General features: G+C 41.9%; 1 protein-coding gene across 2 annotated transcripts in view; it reads right to left on the bottom strand.

The window, feature by feature from the left end:
• The window catches only part of Moca-cyp (nuclear cyclophilin protein Moca-cyp), a 212,642-nt gene that overhangs the window by 106,443 nt on the left and 79,499 nt on the right, over positions 1-26,700 (bottom strand). For both annotated transcript variants that reach the window (XM_071670792.1, XM_071670793.1), the window contains one exon: positions 6,163-6,424. In XM_071670792.1, the coding sequence (XP_071526893.1) occupies positions 6,163-6,424 (262 nt within the window). The remainder of the gene's footprint in view (positions 1-6,162; positions 6,425-26,700) is intronic.

The raw sequence follows: 26,700 nt of genomic DNA on the forward strand, positions 1-26,700 counted from the left end.
CGACACATATATCCTCTTGGTCAATCTTTCCTCACTCATCCTCTCCATGTGCCCAAACCACTTCAAAACACCCTCTTCTGCTCTCTCAACCATGCTCTTTTTATTTCCACACATCTCTCTTACCCTTACGTTACTCACTCGATCAAACCACCTCACACCACACATTGTCCTCAAACATCTCATTTCCAGCACATCCACTCTCCTGCGCACAACTCTATCCATAGCCCACGCCTCGCAACCATACAACATTGTTGGAACCACTATTCCTTCAAACATACCCATTTTTGCTTTCCGAGATAATGTTCTCGACTTCCACACATTCTTCAAGGCCCCCAGGATTTTCGCCCCCTCCCCCACCCTATGATCCACTTCCGCTTCCATGGTTCCATCCGCTGCCAGATCCACTCCCAGATATCTAAAACACTTCACTTCCTCCAGTTTTTCTCCATTCAAACTCACCTCCCAATTGACTTGACCCTCAACCCTACTGTGCCTAATAACCTTGCTCTTATTCACATTTACTCTTAACTTTCTTCTTCCACACACTTTTCCAAACTCAGTCACCAGCTTCTGCAGTTTCTCACATGAATCCGCCACCAGCGCTGTATCATCAGCGAACAACAACTGACTCACTTCCCAAGCTCTCTCATCCCCAACAGACTTCATACTTGCCCCTCTTTCCAAAAGTCTTGCATTCACCTCCCTAACAACCCCATCCATAAACAAATTAAACAACCATGGAGACATCACACACCCCTGCCGCAAACCTACATTCACTGAGAACCAATCACTTTCCTCTCTTCCTACACGTACACATGCCTTACATCCTCGATATATCCTCGATATATATATATATTTTTTTTTTTTTTTTTTTTTTTTATACTTTGTCGCTGTCTCCCGCGTTTGCGAGGTAGCGCAAGGAAACAGACGAAAGAAATGGCCCAACCCCCCCCCCATACACATGTACATACACACGTCCACACACGCAAATATACATACCTACACAGCTTTCCATGGTTTACCCCAGACGCTTCACATGCCTTGATTCAATCCACTGACAGCACGTCAAACCCTGTATACCACATCGCTCCAATTCACTCTATTCCTTGCCCTCCTTTCACCCTCCTGCATGTTCAGGCCCCGATCACACAAAATCTTTTTCACTCCATCTTTCCACCTCCAATTTGGTCTCCCTCTTCTCCTCGTTCCCTCCACCTCCGACACATATATCCTCTTGGTCAATCTTTCCTCACTCATTCTCTCCATGTGCCCAAACCATTTCAAAACACCCTCTTCTGCTCTCTCAACCACGCTCTTTTTATTTCCACACATCTCTCTTACCCTTACGTTACTTACTCGATCAAACCACCTCACACCACACATTGTCCTCAAACATCTCATTTCCAGCACATCCATCCTCCTGCGCACAACTCTATCCATAGCCCACGCCTCGCAACCATACAACATTGTTGGAACCACTATTCCTTCAAACATACCCATTTTTGCTTTCCGAGATAATGTTCTCGACTTCCACACATTTTTCAAGGCTCCCAAAATTTTCGCCCCCTCCCCCACCCTATGATCCACTTCCGCTTCCATGGTTCCATCCGCTGACAGATCCACTCCCAGATATCTAAAACACTTCACTTCCTCCAGTTTTTCTCCATTCAAACTCACCTCCCAATTGACTTGACCCTCAACCCTACTGTACCTAATAACCTTGCTCTTATTCACATTTACTCTTAACTTTCTTCTTCCACACACTTTACCAAACTCAGTCACCAGCTTCTGCAGTTTCTCACATGAATCAGCCACCAGCGCTGTATCATCAGCGAACAACAACTGACTCACTTCCCAAGCTCTCTCATCCCCAACAGACTTCATACTTGCCCCTCTTTCCAGGACTCTTGCATTTACCTCCCTAACAACCCCATCCATAAACAAATTAAACAACCATGGAGACATCACACACCCCTGCCGCAAACCTACATTCACTGAGAACCAATCACTTTCCTCTCTTCCTACACGTACACATGCCTTACATCCTCGATAAAAACTTTTCACTGCTTCTAACAACTTGCCTCCCACACCATATATTCTTAATACCTTCCACAGAGCATCTCTATCAACTCTATCATATGCCTTCTCCAGATCCATAAATGCTACATACAAATCCATTTGCTTTTCTAAGTATTTCTCACATACATTCTTCAAAGCAAACACCTGATCCACACATCCTCTACCACTTCTGAAACCGCACTGCTCTTCCCCAATCTGATGCTCTGTACATGCCTTCACCCTCTCAATCAATACCCTCCCATATAATTTACCAGGAATACTCAACAAACTTATACCTCTGTAATTTATATATATATATAATATATATATATATATATATATCTCGGAAAGCAAAAATGGGTATGTTTGAAGGAATAGTGGTTCCAACAATGTTGTATGGTTGCGAGGCGTGGGCTATGGATAGAGTTGTGCGCAGGAGGATGGATGTGCTGGAAATGAGATGTTTGAGGACAATGTGTGGTGTGTGGTGGTTTGATCGAGTGAGTAACGTAAGGGTAAGAGAGATGTGTGGAAATAAAAAGAGCGTGGTTGAGAGAGCAGAAGAGGGTGTTTTGAAGTGGTTTGGGCACATGGAGAGAATGAGTGAGGAAAGATTGACCAAGAGGATATATGTGTCGGAGGTGGAGGGAACGAGGAGAAGAGGGAGACCAAACTGGAGGTGGAAAGATGGAGTGAAAAAGATTTTGTGTGATCGGGGCCTGAACATGCAGGAGGGTGAAAGGAGGGCAAGGAATAGAGTGAATTGGAGCGATGTGGTATACCGGGGTTGACGTGCTGTCAGTGGACTGAATCAAGGCATGTGAAGCGTCTGGGGTAAAACATGGAAAGCTGTGTAGGTATGTATATTTGCATGTGTGGACGTATGTGTATACATGTGTATGGGGGGGGGTTGGGCCATTTCTCTCGTATCTGTTTCCTTGCGCTACCTCGCAAACGTGGGAGACAGCGACAAAGTATAATAATATATATACATATATATATATATTTTTTTGCTTTGTCGCTGTCTCCCGCGTTTGCGAGGTAGCGCAATCTATATATATATATATATATATATATATATATATATATATATATATATATATTTTTTTTTCATACTATTCACTATTTCCCGCGATATATATATATATATATATATATATATATATATATATATATATATATATATATATATATATATAGATTGGGGAAGAGCAGTGTGGTTTCAGAAGTGGTAGAGGATGTGTGGGTCAGGTGTTTGCTTTGAAGAATGTATGTGAGAAATACTTAGAAAAGCAAATGGATTTGTATGTAGCATTTATGGATCTGGAGAAGGCATATGATAGAGTTGATAGAGATGCTCTGTGGAAGGTACTAAGAATATATGGTGTGGGAGGCAAGATGTTAGAAGCAGTGAAAAGTTTTTATCGAGGATGTAAGGCATGTGTACGTGTAGGAAGAGAGGAAAGTGATTGGTTCTCAGTGAATGTAGGTTTGCGGCAGGGGTGTGTGATGTCTCCATGGTTGTTTAATTTGTTTATGGATGGGGTTGTTAGGGAGGTGAATGCAAGACTTTTGGAAAGAGGGGCAAGTATGAAGTCTGTTGGGGATGATAGAGCTTGGGAAGTGAGTCAGTTGTTGTTCGCTGATGATACAGCGCTGGTGGCTGATTCATGTGAGAAACTGCAGAAGCTGGTGACTGAGTTTGGTAAAGTGTGTGAAAGAAGAAAGTTAAGAGTAAATGTGAATAAGAGCAAGGGAATGAGGTACAGTAGGGTTGAGGGTCAAGTCAATTGGGAGGTAAGTTTGAATGGAGAAAAACTGGAGGAAGTAAAGTGTTTTAGAGTTTTAGATATCTGGGAGCGGATCTGGCAGCGGATGGAACCATGGAAGTGGAATTGGATCATAGGGTGGGTGAGGGGGCGAAAATTCTGGGAGCCTTGAAGAATGTGTGGAAGTCGAGAACATTATCTCGGAAAGCAAAAATGGGTATGTTTGAAGGAATTGTGGTTCCAACAATGTTGTATGGTTGCAAGGCGTGGGCTATGGATAGAGTTGTGCGCAGGAGGATGGATGTGCTGGAAATGAGATGTTTGAGGACAATGTGTGGTGTGAGGTGGTTTGATCGAGTAAGTAAAGTAAGGGTAAGAGAGATGTGTGGAAATAAAAAGAGCGTGGTTGAGAGAGCAGAAGAGGGTGTTTTGAAATGGTTTGGGCACATGGAGAGAATGAGTGAGGAAACATTGACCAAGAGGATATATGTGTCGGAGGTGGAGGGAACGAGGAGAAGTGGGAGACCAAATTGGAGGTGGAAAGATGGAGTGAAAAAGATTTTGTGTGATCGGGGCCTGAACATGCAGGAGGGTGAAAGGAGGGCAAGGAATAGAGTGAATTGGATCGATGTGGTATACCGGGTTTGACGTGCTGTCAGTGGATTGAATCAGGGCATGTGAAGTGTCTGGGGTAAACCATGGAAAGCTGTGTAGGTATGTATATTTGCGTGTGTGGACGTATGTATATACATGTGTATGGGGGTGGGTTGGGCCATATCTTTCGTCTGTTTCCTTGCGCTACCTCGCAAACACAGGAGACAGCGACAAAGCAAAAAAAAAAAAATATATATATATATATATATATATATATATACTTGTAATCCTCCCCTCTTATCTTTTTTTAATTTTCCAAAAGAAGGAACAGAGAAGGGGGCCAGGTGAGGATATTCCCTCAAAGGCCCAGTCCTCTGTTCTTCATGCTACCTCGCTAATGCGGGAAATGGCGAATAGTATGAAAAAAAAAAGATATATACTTGCATATATCTCTCTTTGAACCAAGTATTCCCAATCACCATTTTCTTTTCAGCACACTAATGCAAAGGATCTTCACCATTTCCATTAGCAACACTGAATACCCCATGTATACCAATTATACCCTCAACTGCCACATTACTCACCTTTGCATTTAAATCATCCATCACTAATACCCAGTCTCGTTCACCAAAACTTCTGACACAATCACTCAGCTGCTCCCAAAACACTTGTCTCTCGAGATCTTTCTTCTCATGACCAGGTGCATAAACACCATTAATCACCCATCTCTCTCCATTCACTTTCAGTTTTACCCACATCAATGTGGAATTTACTTATTTTCACTCTGTCACCCACTCCCACAACTCTGCTTCATGAGTAGCACTACCCCTTCCTCAGCTCTTGTCCTCTCTGACTTTACACCCATGATGATTCTAAACCATTCTTCCCCTTTACCCTTGAGCTTTGTTTCACTCAGAGCCAGAACATCCAGGTATCATTCTTCAAACATACTACCTATCTCTTCTTTCTTCTCATCTTCGTTTCATCCACACACATTCACACTTAATCTGAGCCTTCGAGGATGATGAGCACTCCCTGCTTCATTCCTTTTGTTTCCTCTTTTAGACATTTAAATACTGGAGCAAGGGGGAGGAAGAGGGGTGAAGAAATTGCCTCCCAAGACTTAAAGATAATATTAACACTTTAAATGTCAATAATTCATATCAATGCCTAAATCAAATGTACATAACATTCAACAAAGATTCCACAGCATTTCCTTCTAAAATGCTGCTTGTATTTACAATTTTATAGACAGGTTCATACAGGAGGGTATGCCAAAAAACATATATAGCAATAAGCAATACACCACACACTAAATCACAGAAGGATACACATCCTTAAATGATGGAAAAAACAGATTAACAAACAAAGCTGAAGTAGAATGTCTGCAAATGTCTGTGGTCCTGAGAATAATGGGGTACATTGATACCAACCTGACAGCCCACAGGATGATGACATCAGGGGCATGTGGAGGTTGCTGAATGGTCATGGACAGACAGTTGCTATGCCAGCTGGCCACTAGCAGCAAAGCTACAGAAGCTAGCAAGGGCTGAGACATTCACTTTACCAGAAGTCACTAGGTTGGAGTTTTGTAACTACTAAGGATTCTCTCAAGGCTCACAGGACAATCTGACCCTAGACTCTAAAAAAAAAAAATAAAAATACACCAACCTAATCCTCTCAGGAGTACCCTTTTACTATGAACACTGGCCTCGATATAACAAATCAAAAAATATCTTACCAAGGAACCTCTTCCTTTGACTTTGCGACCACTCTTTGTATAAGCTCGCACTGTAGCCCGGGACCTCTCTCTGCCTCTGTCCAAACGTCCTTCATTCTCACCATCTTTTTCTGGCCCCGCACGATACAAAAATCGATTTTTTGGAACATCTGGGATTTCATCAGGATTAATAACTGACACAGAAACCAAAGGGTGACTTCGCAACTTGGCCTGGTCACCACCTTCAGAGGTATCATCCTTTACTTCACCTTCCTCACCAGAACTGATGAAAAATTACAACATAATGTAAATATTAATTAGAACAGGAACTATTACTAGATTCATTTTTTCATCAACATGAAATCCCTGGCACATTCCTTGTTCCTTAAATGACATGCTTCATGTAAGGCCAAATGACTACCTAAGATTACTTGTAACCATGCCTTTGCTATAAAAGCTATGAATCCTATCTTTTCTTGTACTTTTACAAAGTCATTATGTTTTCTTACATTCATTTATTTATATTTCATCATTCTGCTTTGTCGCTGTCTCCCGCAACAGCGAGGTAGCACAAGAAAACAGACGAAAGAATGGCCCAACCAACCCATACACACATGTATATACATGCACGTCCACACACGCAAATATACATACCTATACATCTCAATGTATACATATATATATACACACACAGACATATACATATATACACATGTACATAATTCATACTGCCTGCTTTTATTCATTCCCATCGCCAACCCGCAACACATGAAATGACAACCCCCTCCCCCCTCACGTGCGCGAGGTAGTGCTAAGAAAAGACAACAAAGGCCACATTCATTCACGCTCAGTCTCTAGCTGTCAGGTAATAATGCAACAAAACCAGAGCTCCTTTTCCACATCCAGGCCCCATAGAACTTTCCATGGTTTACCCCAGATGCTCCACATGCCCTGGTTCAATCCATTGACAGCACGTCAACCCCGGTATACCACACTGTTCCAATTCACTCTATTCCTTGCATGCCTTTCACCCTCCTGCATGTTCAAGCCCCGATCGCTCAAAATCTTTTTCACTCAATCTTTCTACCTCCATTTTGGTCTCCCACTTCTCCTCGTTCCCTCCACCTCCGACACATATATCCTCTTGGTCAATCTTTCCTCACTCATTCTCTCCATGTGACCAAACCATTTCAAAACACCCTCTTCTGCTCTCTCAACCACACTCTTTTTATTACCACACATCTCTCCTACCCTATTATTACTTACTCGATCAAACCACCTCACACCACATATTGTCCTCAAACATCTCATTTCCAGCACATCCATCCTCCTGCGCACAACTCTATCCATAGCCCATGCCTCGCAACCATATAACATTGTTGGAACCACTATTCCTTCAAACATACCCATTTTTGCTTTCCGAGATAATGTTCTCGACTTCCACACATTCTTCAACGCTCCCAGAACTTTCGCCCCCTCCCCCACCCTATGATTCACTTCCACTTCCATCGTTCCTTCTGCTGTCAAATCCACTCCCAGATATCTAACACACTTCACTTCATCCAGTTTTTCTCCATTCAAACTTACCTCCCAATTGACTTCTCCCTCAACCCTACTGAACCTAATTGCTCTTATTCACATTTACTCTCAGCTTTCTTCCTTCACTCACTTTGCCAAACTCAGTCACCATCTCCGGCAGTTTCTCACACAAATCAGCCACCAGTGCTGTATCATCAGCGAACAACAACTGACTCACTTCCCAAGCTCTCTCATCCACAACAGACTGCATACTTGCCCTTCTTTCCAAAACTCTTGCATTCACCTCCCTAACAACCACATCCATAAACAAATTAAACAACCATGGAGACATCAAACACCCCTGCCGCAAACCTACATTCACTGAAAAACAACCACTTTCCTCTCTTCCTACACGTACACATACCTTACATCCTCAATAAAACCTTTTCACTGCTTCTAACAACTTAACTCCCACACCATATATTCTTAATACCTTCCACAGAGCATCTCTATCAACTCTATCATATGCCTTCTCCAGATCCATAAATGCTACATACAAATCCATTTGCTTTTCTAAGTATTTCTCACATACATTCTTCAAAGCAAACACCTGATCTACACATGCCTCTACCACTTCTGAAACCACACTGCTCTTCCCCAATCTGATGCTCTGTACATGCCTTCACCCTCTCAATCAATACCCTCCAATATAACTTACCAGGAATACTCAACAATCTTATACCTCGGTAATTTGAGCACTAACTTTTATCCCCTTTGCCTTTGTACAATGGCACTAAGCAAGCATTCCACCAGTCCTCAGGCACCTCATGAATCATACATACATTAAATAACCTTACCAACCAGTCAGCAATACAGTCACCCCTTTTCTAATAAATTGCACTGCAATACCATCCAAACTCGCTGCCTTGCCGGCTTTCATCTCCCGCAAAGTTCTTACTACCTCTTCTCTGTTTACCAAATTATTTTCCCTAACCCTCTCACTTTGCACACCACCTCGACCAAAACACCCTATATATGCCAATCTATCATCAAACACATTCAACAAACCTTCAAAATCCTTACTACATCTCCTTCTCACATCACCACTCCTTGTTATCACCTCCCCATTAGCCCCCTTCACTGAAGTTCCCATTTGTTCCCTTGTCTTACGCACTTTATTTACCTCCTTCCAGAACATCTTTTTATTTTCCCTAAAATTTAATGATACTCTCTCACCCCAACTCTCATTTGCCCTCTTTTTCACCTCCTGCACCTTTCTCTTGACCTCCTGTCTCTTTCTTTTATACATCTCCCACTCAATTGCATTTTTTCCCTGCAAAAATTGTTCAAATGCCTCTCTCTTCTCTTTCACTAATAATCTTACTTCTTCATCCCACCACTCACTACCCTTTCTAATCAACCCACCTCCCACTCTTCTCATGCCACAAGCATCTTTTGCGCAATCCATCACTGCTTCCCTAAATACATCCCATTCCTCCCCCACTCCCCTTACTTCCATTGTTCTCACCTTTTTCCATTCTGTACTCAGTCTCTCCTGGTACTTCCTCACACAAATCTCCTTCCCAAGCTCACTTACTCTCACCACCATATTCACCCCAACATTCACTCTTCTTTTCTGAAAACCCATACAAATCTTCACCTTAGCCTCCACAAGATAATGATCAGACATCCCTCCAGTTGCACCTCTCAGCACATTAACATCCAAAAGTCTCTCTTTCGTGCGCCTGTCAATTAACACGTAATCCAAAAACGCTCTCTGGCCATCTCTCCTACTTACATACGTATACTTATGTATATCTCGTTTTTTAAACCAGGTATTCCCAATCACCAGTCCTTTTTCAGCACATAAATCTACAAGCTCTTCACCATTTCCATTTACAACACTGAACACCCCATGTATACCAATCATTCCTTCAACTGCCACATTACTCACCTTTGCATTCAAATCACCCATCACTATATATATATATATGGTGTGGGAGGAAAGTTGTTAGAAGCAGTGAAAAGTTTTTATCGAGGATGTAAGGCATGTGTACGTGTAGGAAGAGAGGAAAGTGATTGGTTCTCAGTGAATGTAGGTTTGCGGCAGGGGTGTGTGATGTCTCCATGGTTGTTTAATTTGTTTATGGATGGGGTTGTTAGGGAGGTAAATGCAAGAGTTTTGGAAAGAGGGGCAAGTATGAAGTCTGTTGGGGATGAGAGAGCTTGGGAAGTGAGTCAGTTGTTGTTCGCTGATGATACAGCGCTGGTGGCTGATTCATGTTAGAAACTGCAGAAGCTGGTGACTGAGTTTGGTAAAGTGTGTGGAAGAAGAAAGTTAAGAGTAAATGTGAATAAGAGCAAGGTTATTAGGTACAGTAGGGTTGAGGGTCAAGTCAATTGGGAGGTGAGTTTGAATGGAGAAAAACTGGAGGAGGAAGTGAAGTGTTTTAGATATCTGGGAGTGGATCTGGCAGCGGATGGAACCATGGAAGCGGAAGTGAATCATAGGGTGGGGGAGGGGGCGAAAATTCTGGGGGCCTTGAAGAATGTGTGGAAGTCGAGAACATTATCTCGGAAAGCAAAAATGGGTATGTTTGAAGGAATAGTGGTTCCAACAATGTTGTATGGTTGCGAGGCGTGGGCTATGGATAGAGTTGTGTGCAGGAGGATGGATGTGCTGGAAATGAGATGTTTGAGGACAATGTGTGCTGTGAGGTGGTTTGATCGAGTGAGTAACGTAAGGGTAAGAGAGATGTGTGGAAATAAAAAGAGCGTGGTTGAGAGAGCAGAAGAGGGTGTTTTGAAGTGGTTTGGGCACATGGAGAGGATGAGTGAGGAAAGATTGACCAAGAGGATATATGTGTCGGAGGTGGAGGGAACAAGGAGAAGAGGGAGACCAAATTGGAGGTGGAAAGATGGAGTGAAAAAGATTTTGTGTGATCGGGGCCTGAACATGCAGGAGGGTGAAAGGAGGGCAAGGAATAGAGTGAATTGGAGCGATGTGGTATACCGGGGTTGACGTGCTGTCAGTGGATTGAATCAAGGCATGTGAAGCGTCTGGGGTAAGCTATGGAAAGCTGTGTAGGTATGTATATTTGCGTGTGTGGACGTATGTATATACATGTGTATGGGGGGGGGGGTTGGGCCATTTCTTTCGTCTGTTTCCTTGCGCTACCTCGCAAACACGGGAGACAGCGACAAAGTATAATAAATAAATATAAAAATATATATATATATATATATATATATATATATATATTTTCCCTGGGGATAGGGGAGAAAGAATACTTCCCACGTATTCCCTGCGTGTCGTAGAAGGCGACTAAAAGGGGAGGGAGCGGGGGGCTGGAAATCCTCCCCTCTCGTTTTTTTTTTTTAATTTTCCAAAAGAGGGAACAGAGAATTGCGCCAGGTGAGGGTATTCCCTCAAAGGCCCAGTCCTCTGTTCTTAACGCTACCTCGCTAATGCGGGAAATGGCGAATAGTTTGAAAGAAAAAGAAAAGAATATATATATATATATATATATATATATATATATATATATATATATATATATATATATATATATATATAAAAGAAAGAGACAGGAGGTCAAGAGAAAGGTGCAAGAGGTGAAAAAAAGGGCAAATGAGAGTTGGGGTGAGAGAGTATCATTAAATTTTAGGGAGAATAAAAAGATGTTCTGGAAGGAGGTAAATAAAGTGTGTAAGACAAGGGAGCAAATGGGAACTTCAGTGAAGGGCGCAAATGGGGAGGTGATAACAAGTAGTGGTGATGTGAGAAGGAGATGGAGTGAGTATTTTGAAGGTTTGTTGAATGTGTTTGATGATAGAGTGGCAGATATAAGGTGTTTTGGTCGAGGTGGTGTGCAAAGTGAGAGGGTTAGGGAAAATGATTTGGTAAAAAGAGAAGAGGTAGTGAAAGCTTTGCGGAAGATGAAAGCCGGCAAGGCAGCAGGTTTGGATGGTATTGCAGTGGAATTTATTAAAAAAGGGGGTGACTGTATTGTTGACTGGTTGGTAAGGTTATTTAATGTATGTATGACTCATGGTGAGGTGCCTGAGGATTGGCGGAATGCGTGCATAGTGCCATTGTACAAAGGCAAAGGGGATAAGGGTAGAGTGCTCAAATTACAGAGGTATAAGTTTGTTGAGTATTCCTGGTAAATTATATGGGAGGGTATTCATTGAGAGGGTGAAGGCATGTACAGAGCATCAGATTGGGGAAGAGCAGTGTGGTTTCAGAAGTGGTAGAGGATGTGTAGATCAGGTGTTTGCTTTGAAGAATGTATGTGAGAAATACTTAGAAAAGCAAATGGATTTGTATGTAGCATTTATGGATCTGGAGAAGGCATATGATAGAGTTGATAGAGATGCTCTGTGGAAGGTATTAAGAATATATGGTGTGGGAGGAAAGTTGTTAGAAGCAGTGAAAAGTTTTTATCGAGGATGTAAGGCATGTGTACGTGTAGGAAGAGAGGAAAGTGATTGGTTCTCAGTGAATGTAGGTTTGCAGCAGGGGTGTGTGATGTCTCCATGGTTGTTTAATTTGTTTATGGATGGGGTTGTTAGGGATGTAAATGCAAGAGTTTTGGAAAGAGGGGCAAGTATGAAGTCAGTTGGGGATGAGAGAGCTTGGGAAGTGAGTCAGTTGTTGTTCGCTGATGATACAGCACTGGTGGCTGATTCATGTGAGAAACTGCAGAAGCTGGTGACTGAGTTTGGTAAAGTGTGTGGAAGAAGAAAGTTAAGAGTAAATGTGAATAAGAGCAAGGTTATTAGGTACAGTAGGGTTGAGGGTCAAGTCAATTGGGAGGTGAGTTTGAATGGAGAAAAACTGAAGGAAGTGAAGTGTTTTAGATATCTGGGAGTGGATCTGGCAGCGGATGGAACCATGGAAGCGGAAGTGGATCATAGGGTGGGGGAGGGGGCGAAAATTCTGGGGGCCTTGAAGAATGTGTGGAAGTCGAGAACATTATCTCGGAAAGCAAAAATGGGTATGTTTGAAGGAATAGTGGTTCCAACAATGTTGTATGGTTGCGAGGCGTGGGCTATGGATAGAGTTGTGCGCAGGAGGATGGATGTGCTGGAAATGAGATGTTTGAGGACAATGTGTGGTGTGAGGTGGTTTGATCGAGTGAGTAACGTAAGGGTAAGAGAGATGTGTGGAAATAAAAAGAGCGTGGTTGAGAGAGCAGAAGAGGGTGTTTTGAAGTGGTTTGGGCACATGGAGAGAATGAGTGAGGAAAGATTGACCAAGAGGATATATGTGTCGGAGGTGGAGGGAACGAGGAGAAGAGGGAGACCAAATTGGAGGTGGAAAGATGGAGTGAAAAAGATTTTGTGTGATCGGGGCCTGAACATGCAGGAGGGTGAAAGGAGGGCAAGGAATAGAGTGAATTGGAGCGATGTGGTATACCGGGGTTGACGTGCTGTCAGTGGATTGAATCAAGGCATGTGAAGCGTCTGGGGTAAACCATGGAAAGCTGTGTAGGTATGTATATTTGCGTGTGTGGACGTATGTATATACATGTGTATGGGGGGGGTTGGGCCATTTCTTTCGTCTGTTTCCTTGCGCTACCTCGCAAACGCGGGAGACAGCGACAAAGTATAATAAAAAAATATATATATATTATATATATATATATATATATATATATATATATATATATATATATATATATATATAAAAAGAAAGAGACAGGAGGTCAAGAGAAAGGTGCAAAGAGGTGAAAAAAAGGGCAAATGAGAGTTGGGGTGAGAGAGTATCATTAAATTTTAGGGAGAATAAAAAGATGTTCTGGAAGGAGGTAAATAAAGTGTGTAAGACAAGGGAGCAAATGGGAACTTCAGTGAAGGGCGCAAATGGGAGGTGATAACAAGTAGTGGTGATGTGAGAAGGAGATGGAGTGAGTATTTTGAAGGTTTGTTGAATGTGTTTGATGATAGGTGGCAGATATAAGGTGTTTTGGTCGAGGTGGTGTGCAAAGTGAGAGGGTTAGGGAAAATGATTTGGTAAAAAGAGAAGAGGTAGTGAAAGCTTTGCGGAAGATGAAAGCCGGCAAGGCAGCAGGTTTGGATGGTATTGCAGTGGAATTTATTAAAAAAGGGGGTGACTGTATTGTTGACTGGTTGGTAAGGTTATTTAATGTATGTATGACTCATGGTGAGGTGCCTGAGGATTGGCGGAATGCGTGCATAGTGCCATTGTACAAAGGCAAAGGGGATAAGAGTGAGTGCTCAAATTACAGAGGTATAAGTTTGTTGAGTATTCCTGGTAAATTATATGGGAGGGTATTGATTGAGAGGGTGAAGGCATGTACAGAGCATCAGATTGGGGAAGAGCAGTGTGGTTTCAGAAGTGGTAGAGGATGTGTGGATCAGGTGTTTGCTTTGAAGAATGTATGTGAGAAATACTTAGAAAAGCAAATGGATTTGTATGTAGCATTTATGGATCTGGAGAAGGCATATGATAGAGTTGATAGAGATGCTCTGTGGAAGGTATTAAGAATATATGGTGTGGGACGCAAGTTGTTAGAAGCAGTGAAAAGTTTTTATCGAGGATGTAAGGCATGTGTACGTGTAGGAAGAGAGGAAAGTGATTGGTTCTCAGTGAATGTAGGTTTGCGGCAGGGGTGTGTGATGTCTCCATGGTTGTTTAATTTGTTTATGGATGGGGTTGTTAGGGAGGTGAATGCAAGAGTTTTGGAAAGAGGGGCAAGTATGAAGTCTGTTGGGGATGAGAGAGCTTGGGAAGTGAGTCAGTTGTTGTTCGCTGATGATACAGCGCTGGTGGCTGATTCATGTGAGAAACTGCAGAAGCTGGTGACTGAGTTTGGTAAAGTGTGTGAAAGAAGAAAGTTAAGAGTAAATGTGAATAAGAGCAAGGTTATTAGGTACAGTAGGGTTGAGGGTCAAGTCAATTGGGAGGTAAGTTTGAATGGAGAAAAACTGGAGGAAGTAAAGTGTTTTAGATATCTGGGAGTGGATCTGGCAGCGGATGGAACCATGGAAGCGGAAGTAGATCATAGGGTGGGAGAGGGGGCGAAAATCCTGGGAGCCTTGAAGAATGTGTCGAAGTCGAGAACATTATCTCGGAAAGCAAAAATGGGTATGTTTGAAGGAATAGTGGTTCCAACAATGTTGTATGGTTGCGAGGCGTGGGCAATGGATAGAGTTGTGTGCAGGAGGATGGATGTGCTGGAAATGAGATGTTTGAGGACAATGTGTGGTGTGAGTTGGTTTGATTGAGTAAGTAACGTAAGGGTAAGAAAGATGTGTGGAAATAAAAAGAGCGTGGTTGAGAGAGCAGAAGAGGTGTTTTGAAATGGTTTGGGCCCATGGAGAGAATGAGTGAGGAAAGATTGACCAAGAGGATATATGTGTCGGAGGTGGAGGGAACGAGGAGAAGTGGGAGACCAAATTGGAGGTGGAAAGATGGAGTGAAAAAGATTTTGAGTGATCGGGGCCTGAACATGCAGGAGGGTGAAAGGAGGGCAAGGAATAGAGTGAATTGGATCGATATGGTATACCGGGGTTGACGTGCTGTCAGTGGATTGAATCAGGGCATGTGAAGCGTCTGGGGTAAACCATGGAAAGCTGTGTAGGTATGTATATTTGCGTGTGTGGACGTATGTATATACATGTGTATGGGGGTGGGTTGGGCCATTTCTTTCGTCTGCTTCCTTGCGCTACCTCGCAAACGCGGGAGACAGCGACAAAGCAAATATATATATATATATATATATATATATATATATACATATATATATATATATATATATATATATATATATGTGTGTGTTATCCCTGGGGATGGGGAGAAAGAATACTTCCCACGTATTCCCTGTGTGTCGTAGAAGGCGACTAAAAGGGGAGGGAGCGGGGGGGCTGGAAATCCTCACCTCTCGCTTTTTTTTTAATATTCCAAGAGAGGGAGCAGAGAAGGGGGCCAGGTGAGGATATTCCCTCAAAAGCCCAGTCCTCTGTTCTCAACGCTACCTCGCTAATGCGGGAAATGGCGAATAGTATGAAAGAAATGATATATATATGTACATATGTGGATATGAGCAGATGAGCCATTCTTTGTCTGTTTCGTAGCGATACCTCAATGACGCGGGAAATGGTGATGAAGTATAAAAACATAAATAAATGAATAAATAAATGTATATGTATGTGTATGTATATGTGTATATGTTGATATATATGTGTATGTATATGTGTGTGTATGAATATATGTGTGTATATGAGTGGATAGGGGAGAAAGAATACTTCCCACGTATTCCTCACGTGTCGTAGAAGGCGACTAAAGGGGATGGGAGCGGGGGGCCAGAAACCCTCCCCTCCTTGTATTTTAACTTTCTAAAAGGGGAAACAGAAGAAGGAGTCACGCGAGGAGTGCTCATCCTCCTCGAGGGCTCAGATTGGGGTGTCTAAATGTATGTGGATGTAACCAAGATGAGAAAAAAGGAGAGAAAAGTAGTAAGTTTGAGGAAAGGAACCTGGATGTTTTGGCTCTGAGTGAAACGAAGCTCAAGGGTAAAGGGGAAGAGTGGTTTGGGAATGTCTTAGGAGTAAAGTCAGGGGTTAGTGAGAGGACAAGAGCAAGGGAAGGAGTAGCACTACTCCTGAATCAGGAGTTGTGGGAGTATGTGATAGAGCGTAAGAAAGTAAATTCTAGATTGATATGGGTAAAACTGAAAGTTGATGGAGAGAGATGGGTGATTATTGGTGCATATGCACCTGGGCATGACAAGAAAGATCATGAGAGGCAAGTGTTTTGGGAGCAGCTGAATGAGTGTGTTAGTGGTTTTGATGCACAAGACCGGGTTATAGTGATGGGTGATTTCAATGCAAAGATGAGTAATGTGGCAGTTGAGGGAATAATTGGTATACATGGAGTGTTCAGTGTTGTAAATGGAAATGGTGAAGAGCTTGTAGATTTATGTGCTGAAAAAGGACTGGTGGTTGGGAATACCTGGTTTAAAAAGCAAGATATACATAAGTATACGTATGTAAGTAGGAGAGATGGCCAGAGAGCGTTATTGGATAACGTGTTAATTGATAGACGCACAAAAGAGAGACTTTTGGATGTTAATGTGCTGAGAGGTGCAACTGGTGGGATGTCTGATCATTATCTTGAGGAGGTGAAGGTGAAGATTTGTGGGGGTTTTCAGAAAAGAAGAGAGAATGTTGGGGTGAAGAGAGTGGTGAGAGTAAGTGAGCTTGGGAAGGAGACTTGTGTGAGGAAGTACCAGGAGAGACTGAGTACAGAATGGGAAAAGGTGAGAACAAAGGAGGTAAGGGGAGTGGGGGAGGAATGGGACGTATTTAGGGAAGCAGTGATGGCTTGCGCAAAAGATGCTTGTGGCATGAGAAATGTGGGAGGTGGGTTGATTAGAAAATGTAGTGAGTGGTGGGATGAAGAAGTAAGATTATTAGTGAAAGAGATGAGAGAGGCATTTGGACGATTTTTGCAGGGAAAAAATGCAAATGAGTGGGAGAAGTATAAAAGAAAGAGGCAGGAGAAAGGTGCAAGAGGTGAAAAAGAGGGCAAATGAGAGTTGGGGTGAGAGAGTATCATTAAATTTCAGGGAGAATAAAAAGATGTTTTGGAAGGAGGTAAATAAAGTGCATAAGACAAGGGAGCAAATGGGAACTTCAGTGAAGGGGGCTAATGGGGAGGTGATAACAAGTAGTGGTGATGTGGGAAGGAGATGGAGCGAGTACTCTGAAGGTTTGTTGAATGTGTTTGATGATAGAGTGGCAGATACAGGGTGTTTTGGTCAAGGTGGTGTGCAAAGTGACAGGGTTTGGGAAAATGATTTGGTAAATAGAGAAGAGGTAGTAAAAGCTTTACGGAAGATGAAAGCCGGCAAGCCTACCTCTGCCACTATCATCAAACACATTCAACACACCTTTAAAATACTCACTCCATCTCCTCCTCACTTCATCACTACCTGTTAGCACTTCCCCCTTGCCCCCTTCATCAATATTCCCATTTGTTTTCTTGTCTCAATCACATTATTTACCTCCTCACAAAACATCTTTTTATTCTCTCTAAAGCTCAATGATACTCTCCCACCCCAACTTTCATTTGCCCTCTTTTTCAACTCTTGTACCTTCCTCTTGACCTCCTGGTGCTTTCTCTTACACATCTTCCAGTCATTTGCATTCCTTCCTCGCAAATGTCGTCCAAATGCTTCTCTTTTCTCATTCACTAACAACTTTTACTTCTTCATCCCACCACTCACTAACCTTTCTAATCTGCCCACCTCCATCTTTCTCATGCCACATGCATCTCTTGCACATGCCATCACTACTTCCCTAAATACATCCCATTCCTCACCCACTCCCCTTAAGTCATTTACTCTCACCTTTTGCTATTCTACACTCAATCTCTATGGGTACTTCCTCACACACGTCTCCCTTCCAAGATCACTTACTCTCACTACTCCTTTCTCCCTGACAGTCTCTTCTCTTTTGAAAACCTCTACAAATCTTCACCTTCATCTCCACAAGATAGTGATAAGACATCCCACCAGCAGCCCCTCTCAGCACATTAATACCCCAAGGTCTCTCTTTTACATGCCTATCTATTAACATGTAATCTAATAATGCCCTTTGACCATCTCACCCACTCATATAAGTGTACTTGTGAGTATCTCTCTTTTTAAACCAGGTATTCCCAATCACCATCCTTTTTTCAGCACACAAATCCAAAAGCTCTTCACCATTTCCATTCACAACACCAAATACCCCATGTACACCAATCGTACCCTCAACAGCCACATCACTCACCTTTGCAGTTAAATCATCCATCATTACTACCTGGTCTCATGCACAAAACTGCTGACACATGCACTCAGCTGCTTCCAAAACATTTGCCTCTCAAGATCTTTCTTCTCATGACCAGGTGCATAAGCACCCATCTCTCTCTGTCCACTTTCAGTTTTACCCACATCAATCTAATTCTGTTTCCTTACACTCTATCACACATTTCCACAACTCCTGCTTTAAGAATAGTACTACTCCTTCCTTAGCTCTTGTCCTCTCACCAACCCCTGACTTTACTCCTAAGACTTTTCCAAACCATTCTTCCCCTATCTTTTTTTTTAAATGATTAATAGCTCTAACTGTGTTAGCCTTATCTGCTCTAGTAAAACGTATATCTTTATCTTTTTTAAAGTCATTAATAGCTCTTATAATTTAATTATGATTTAAAAAAGATAATGATAAACATATTTCTAAAGCAGATAAGGCTAACACAATTGTGGATATGAACAAAAGAGATTATTTACCTAATATAAATGACCTTTTAAGTGAGGACACAACATACTTTAAACTAAGTAAGAATCCCCTAGAAGCAATTAATTCTCGTTTTAATAAAGAACTGAAGTTGTTGTTGAAAGGTGAATGTTCTGTAATCAAAAGCTTGTCATCTTTGTCCCCTTCACTGCCATATATGTATGGACTTATCAAAACACATATACAACATTTTCCAGCAAGACACAAAGTGAGTTTAGTGGGCTCCATCACACATAAATTGTCAAAGTGATTTGTTTTTTATTAAGCCCATTTGTAGACAAAATATCAAATTCTAATATCATGAACAATGTAGATTTACTTAACAAGCTTAATGATATCATTGTTGATTTTGATTTCAAACTGGTTAGCTTTGATGTTTCATCACTATTCACAAAAGTTCCAGTTGATGACCTTTTAGAATATCTAATTGAAGTCTTGGACAATGTTTCAAAGTCTGTTTTCACTGAACTGATAAAATTGTGTACAAAAGACTGTGTACTTCAATTTAACAGAGAATATTATGTTCAGAAATTTGGTATGGCTATGGGTAACCCTTTTTCACCTGTATTAAGTCATCTTTACACTGAACTCTTTGAAACAAAGTTACTTAAGGATATCTTACCCTCTAAGGCAATTTGGTTTAAGTATGTAGATGATGTTCTTTGTGTTTGGCCAACAAATAAAAATCTACAAACATTTCTCCCTTTACTTAACATTTAGTACCTTCCACCAACTGAAAAGAATGGTTTGTTACCATTTTCAGATTGCAAGATTCACAGGGATGGAAACATGTTTAAGTTTAGCATATATAGAAAACCTACCAATTTACGCTCATACATCCATTACTACTCAGCTCAACATGACAGAGTTAAATTATCATCATTCCAGTCTATGTTCCTTAGGGTATTACGTATATGCAGTCCAGAGTTTATTGATAGTGAGTTAGAGAAAATATATTCTATTGGATCCAAGTTAAAGTACCCTAGATCTTTCATGGATAAATCACAAGTTGGCAAAGAAATTATTTTATAGAGTTAAACCCAAACCTCCCATTGAAACCAAGAAACTTTTAGTTCTCCCTTTCAGTAATGATTTTATGTTACTTCCCATGTTGCTTAAATCGTCTAATGTAAATGTTGCCTTCAGCAAAAACTTAATCGGGAACTCACCAGAAAGTTCTGCAGAATGTGTTTATAGAGTACTGTGTAAGAGTTGTGACAAGTTTTATGTTGGGCAGGCTGGTAAGGATCTTTCTGTTAGACTTAAGGAACATAAAGTATAAGAACAGGACAAGAATCAAATGCATTGTTTAATCATGTTGAAAATTATGATCATTGTACTGACTGGAGAAATGCCACTTCATTTATCAACTCTAACTCTTGTATTACAAAAAATATCATTGAATCTTCTATCATCAAATACATAAAGAATTGTGACATTAATATTCATGAAGGTCTATACAAATTAGATACCTTTATTGTTGATAAAATCTTTAAACAGTACCCTTTCTTGTCCACATAATAGAATCTTATGATATGCATGCTGCCAGACTTGAACATGCCTGACCTCCATTCGAGTAGTCACTTCTTTACTAAATGGTGTCCTAGCTACGTCTAATCATTGTATATCAACTGACAGTTATGTTTCTTTCTTGTGTCTCTCCTGATGATGTGATCATTACATGAAAATGCACTTCAGAAGTTATGCTGTTGTTAGAAGCAGTGAAAAGTTTTTATCGAGGATGTAAGGCATGTGTATGTGTAGGAAGAGAGGAAAGTGATTGGTTCTCAGTGAATGTAGGTTTGCAGCAGGGGTGTGTGATGTCTCCATGGTTGTTTAATTTCTATATGGATGGGGTTGTTAGGGAGGTAAATGCAAGAGTTTTGGAAAGAGGGGCAAGTATGAAGACTGTTGGGGATGAGAGAGCTTGGGAAGTGAGTCAGTTGTTATTCGCTGATGATACAGAGCTGGTGGCTGATTCATGTGAGAAACTGCAGAAGCTGGTGACTGAGTTTGGTAAAGTATGTGAAAGAAGAAAGTTAAGAGTAAATGTGAATGGGAGCAAGGTTATTAGGTACAGTAGGGTTGAGGGCCAAGTCAATTGGGAGGTAAGTTTGAATGGAGAAAAACTGGAGGAAGTAAAGTGTTTTAGATATCTGGGAGTGGATCTGGCAGCGGATGGAACCATGGAAGCGGAAGTGAATCATAGGGTGGGGGAGGGGGCGAAAATTCTGGGAGCCTTGAAGAATGTGTGGAAGTCGAGAACATTATCTCGGAAAGCAAAAATGGCTATGTTTGAAGGAATAGTGGTTCCAACAGCAATGTTGTATGGTTGCGAGGCGTGGGCTATGGATAGAGTTGTGCGCAGGAGGGTGGATGTGCTGGAAATGAGATGTTTGAGGACAATATGTAGTGTAGGGTGGTTTGATCGAGTAAGTAATGTAAGGGTAAGAGAGATGTGTGGAAATAAAAAGAGTGTGGTTGAGAGAGCAGAAGAGGGTGTTTTGAAATGGTTTGGGCACATGGAGAGAATGAGTGGGGAAAGATTGACCAAGAGGATATATGTGTCGGAGGTGGAGGGAACGAGGAGAAATGGTAGACCAAACTGGAGGTGGAAAGATGGAGTGAAAAAGATTTTGAGTGATCGGGGCCTGAACATGCAGGAGGGTGAAAGGCGGGCAAGGAATAGAGTGAATTGGATCGATGTGGTATACCTGGGGTTGACGTGCTGTCAATGGATTGAATCAGGGTATGTGAAGCGTCTGGGGTAAACCATGGAAAGTTCTGTGGGGCCTGGATGTGGAAAGGGAGTTGTGGTTTCGGGCATTATTGCATGACCGCTAGAGACTGAGTGTGAACGAATGGGGCCTTTGTTGTCTTTTCATGGCGCTACCTCGCACACATGAGCAGCGAGGGGGATGTTATTTCATGTGTGGCGAGGTGGCAATGAGAATGAATAAAGGCACACAGTGTGAATTGTGTGCATATGTATGTGTCTGTGTGTGTATATATATGTCTGTGTGTGTATATATATGTGTACATTGAGATGTATGGGTATGTATATTTGCGTGTGTGGACGTGTATGTATATACATGTGTATGGGGGTGGGTTGGGCCATTTCTTTCGTCTGTTACCTTGCACTACCTCGCAAACGCGGGAGACAACAACAAAGCAAAACAATAATAATAATAATATATATATATATTCTTTCTTTTCTTTTGTACTATTCGCCATTATCCACATTGGCAAGGTAGCATTAAAAACAGAGAACTGGGCCTTTGAGGGGAATATCCGCACTTGGCCCCCTTCTCTGTTCCCTCTTTTAGAAAATTAAAAAAGAAGAAAAAAAAAATAAAAACGAGAGGGGAGGATTTCCAGCCATCCGCTCCCTCCCCTTTTAGTCGCCTTCTACGACAAACAGGGAATACGTGGGAAGTATTCTTTCTCCCCTACCCCAAGGATAATATATATATATATATTTCATTTTTTTTTTATTATACTTTGTCGCTGTCTCCCGCGTTTGCGAGGTAGCACAAGGAAACAGACGAAAGAAATGGCCCAACCTCCCCCCATACACATGTATATACATACGTCCACACACGCAAATATACATACCTACACAGCTTTCCATGGTTTACCCCAGACGCTTCACATGCCTTGATTCAATCCACTGACAGCACGTCAACCCCGGTATACCACATCGCTCCAATTCACTTTATTCCTTGCCCTCCTTTCACCCTCCTGCATGTTCAGGCCCCGATCACACAAAATCTTTTTCACTCCATCTTTCCACCTCCAATTTGGTCTCCCTCTTCTCCTCGTTCCCTCCACCTCCGACACATATATCCTCTTGGTCAATCTTTCCTCACTCATTCTCTCCATGTGCCCAAACCACTTCAAAACACCCTCTTCTGCTCTCTCAACCACGCTCTTTTTATTTCCACACATCTCTCTTACCCTTACGTTACTCACTCGATCAAACCACCTCACACCACACATTGTCCTCAAACATCTCATTTCCAGCACATCCACCCTCCTGAGGACAACTCTATCCATAGCCCATGCCTCGCAACCATACAACATTGCTAGAACCACTATTCCTTCAAACATACCCATTCTTACTTTCCGAGATAATGTTCTCGACTTCCAAACATTCTTCAAGGCTCGAAGAATTTTCGCCCCCTCCCCCACCCTATGACTCACTTACGCTCACATGGTTCAATCCGCTGCCATATCCACTCCCAGATATCTAAAGCACTTTACTTCCTCCAGTTTTTCTCCATTTAAACTTACCTCCCAACTGACTTGACCCTCAACCCTACTGTACCTAATAATCTTGCTCTTATTCACATTTACTCTTAACTTTCTTCTTTCACACACTTTACCAAACTCAGTCACCAGCTTCTGCAGTTTCTCACATGAATCAGCCACCAGCGCTGTATCATCAGCGAACAACAACTGACACTTCCCAAGCTCTCTCATCCACAACAGACTTCATACTTGCCCCTCTTTCCAAAACTCTTGCATTCACCTCCCTAACAACCCCATCCATAAACAAATTAAACAACCATGGAGACATCACACACCCCTGCCGCAAACCTACATTCACTGAGAACCAATCACTTTCCTCTCTTCCTACACGTACACATGCCTTACATCCTCGATATAAACTTTTCACTGCTTCTAACAACTAGCCTCCCACACCATATATTCTTAATACCTTCCACAGAGCATCTCTATCAACTCTTGTCATATGCCTTCACCAGATCCATAAATGCTACATACAAGTCCATTTGCTTTTCTAAGTATTTCTCACATACATTCTTCAAAGCAAACACCTGATCCACACATCCTCTACCACTTCTGAAACCACACTGCTCTTCCCCAATCTGATGCTCTGTACATGCCTTCACCCTCTCAATCAATACCCTCCCATATAATCTACCAGGAATACTCAACAAACTTATACCTCTGTAATTTGAGCACTCACTCTTATCCCCTTTGCCTTTGTACAATGGCACTATGCATACACTCCACCAATCCGCAGGCACCTCACCATGAACCATACATACATTAAATAACCTTACCAATCAATCAACAATACAGTCACCCCCTTTTTTAATAAATTCCACTGCAATACCATCCAAACCTGCTGCCTTGCCGGCTTTCATCTTCTGCAAAGCTTTTACTACCTCTTCTCTGTTTAACAAATCATTTTCCTAACCCTCTCACTTTGCACACCACCTCGACCAAAACACCCTATATCTGCCACTCTATCATCAAACACATTCAACAAACCTTCAAAATACTCACTCCATCTCCTTCTCATATCACCACGACTTGTTATCACCTCCCCATAAGCCCCCTTCACTGAAGTTACCATTTGCTCCCTTGTCTTACGCACTTTATTTACCTCCTTCCAAAACATATTTTCATCCTCCCTAAAATTTAATGATACTCTCTCACTCCAACTCTCATTTGCCCTCTTTTTCACCTCTTGCACCTTTCTCTTGACCTCTGCCTCTTTCTTTTATACATCTCCCACTCATTTGCATTATTTCCCTGCAAAAATCGTCGAAATGCCTCTCTCTTCTCTTTCACTAATAATCTTACTTCTTCATTCCATCACTCATTACCCTTTCTAATCAACCCACCTCCCACGCTTCTCATGCCACAAGCATCTTTTGCACAAGCCATCACAGCTTCCCTAAATACATCCCATTCCTCCCCCACTCCCCTTACCTCCTTTGTTCTCATCTTTTTCCATTCTGTACACAGTCTCTCCTGGTACTTCCTCACACAAGTCTCATTCCCAAGCTCACTTACTCTCACCACTTTCTTCATCAAAATATTCTCTCTTCTTTTCTGAAAACCCCTACAAATCTTCACCTTCACCTACACAAGATAATGATCAGACATCCCTCCAGTTGCACCTCTAAGCACATTAACATCCAAAAGTCTCTCTTTCGCGCACCTATCAATTAACACGTATTCCAATACCACTCTCTAGCCATCTCATTACTTACATACGTATAATCATGTATATCTCTCTTTTTAAACCAGGTATTCCCAATCACCAGTCTTTTTTCAGCACATAAATCTACAAGCTCTTCACCATTTCCATTTATAACACTGAACACCCTATATACACCAATCATTCCCTCAACTGCCACATTACTCACCTTTGCATTCAAATCACCCGTCACTATAACCCTGGGGATAGGGGAGAAAGAATACTTCCCATGCATTTCTCACGTGTCATAGAAGGCGACTAAAGGGGACGGGAGCAGGGAGATAGAAATCTTCCCCTTCTTGTATCTTAATTTTCTAAAAGGAGAAACAGAAGAAGGAGTCATGCGAGGAGTGCTCATCCTCCTCGAAGGCTCAGACTGGGGTGTCTAAATGTGTGTTGATGTAACCAAGATGAGAAAAAAGGAGAGAAAAGTAGTAAGTTTGAAGAAAGGAACCTGGATGTTTTGGCTCTGAGTGAAACGAAGCTCAAGGGTAAAGGGGAGGAGTGGTTTGGGAATGTCTTGGGAGTAAAGTCAGGGGTTAGTGAGAGGACAAGAGCAAGGAAGTAGTAGCACTACTCCTGAAACAGGAGTGGTGGGAGTATGTGATAGAGTGTAAGAAAGTAAATTCTAGATTGATATGGGAAAAACTGAAAGTGGATGGAGAGAAATGGGTGATTACTGGTGCATATGCACCTGGGCATGAAAAGACAGATCAAGAGAGGCAAGTGTTTTGAAAGCCGCTGAATGAGTGTGTTAGTAGTTTTGATGCACGGGACTGGGTTATACTGATGGGGGATTTGAATGCAAAGGTGAGTAATTTGACAGTTGAGGGAATAATGAGTGTATATGGGGTGTTCGGTGTTGTAAATGGAAATGGTGAAGAGCTTGTAGATTTATGTGCTGAAAAAGGACTGGTGACTGGGAATACCTGGTTTAAAAAGAGAGATATACATAAGTATACGTATGTAAGTAAAGAGATGGCTAGAGAGCGTTATTGGATTACGTGTTAATTGATAGGCGTGTGAAAGAGAGACTTTTGGATGTTAATTTGCTGAGAGGTGCAACTGGAGGAATGTCTGATCATTATCTTGCGGAGGCGAAGGTGAAGATTTGTAGAGATTTTCAGAAAAGAAGAGAGAATGTTGGGGTGAAGAGAGTGGTGCAAGTAAGTGAGCTTGGGAAAGAGACTTGTGTGAGGAAGTATCAGGAGACACTGAGTACAGAATGGAAAAAGGTGAGAACAAAGGACGTAAGGGGAATGGGGGAGGAATGGGATGTATTTAGGAAAGCAGTGATGGCTTGCGCAAAAGATGCTTGTGGCATGAGAAGCGTGGGAGGTGGGTTGATTAGAAAGGGTAGTGAGTGGTGGGATGAAGAAGTAAGATTATTAGTGAAAGAGAAGAGAGAGGCATTTGGACAATGTTTGCAGGGAAATAATGCAAATGAGTGGGAGATATATAAAGAGGCAGGAGATCAAGAGAAAGGTGCAAGAGGGGAAAAAGAGGGCAAATAAGAGTTGGGGTGAGACAGTATCATTAAATTTTAGGGAGGATCAAAAGATGTTTTGGAAGGAGGTAAATAAAGTGCGTAAGACAAAGGAACAAACATGAACATCAGTGAAGGGGGCAAATGGGAAGGTGATAACAAATAGTGGTGATGTAAAAAGGCGATGGAGTGAGTATTTTGAAGGTTTGTTGAATGTGTTTGATGATAGAGT

This window comes from Panulirus ornatus, chromosome 15 (genome assembly GCF_036320965.1).
Source record: "Panulirus ornatus isolate Po-2019 chromosome 15, ASM3632096v1, whole genome shotgun sequence".
Lineage (NCBI taxonomy): Eukaryota > Metazoa > Arthropoda > Malacostraca > Decapoda > Palinuridae > Panulirus > Panulirus ornatus.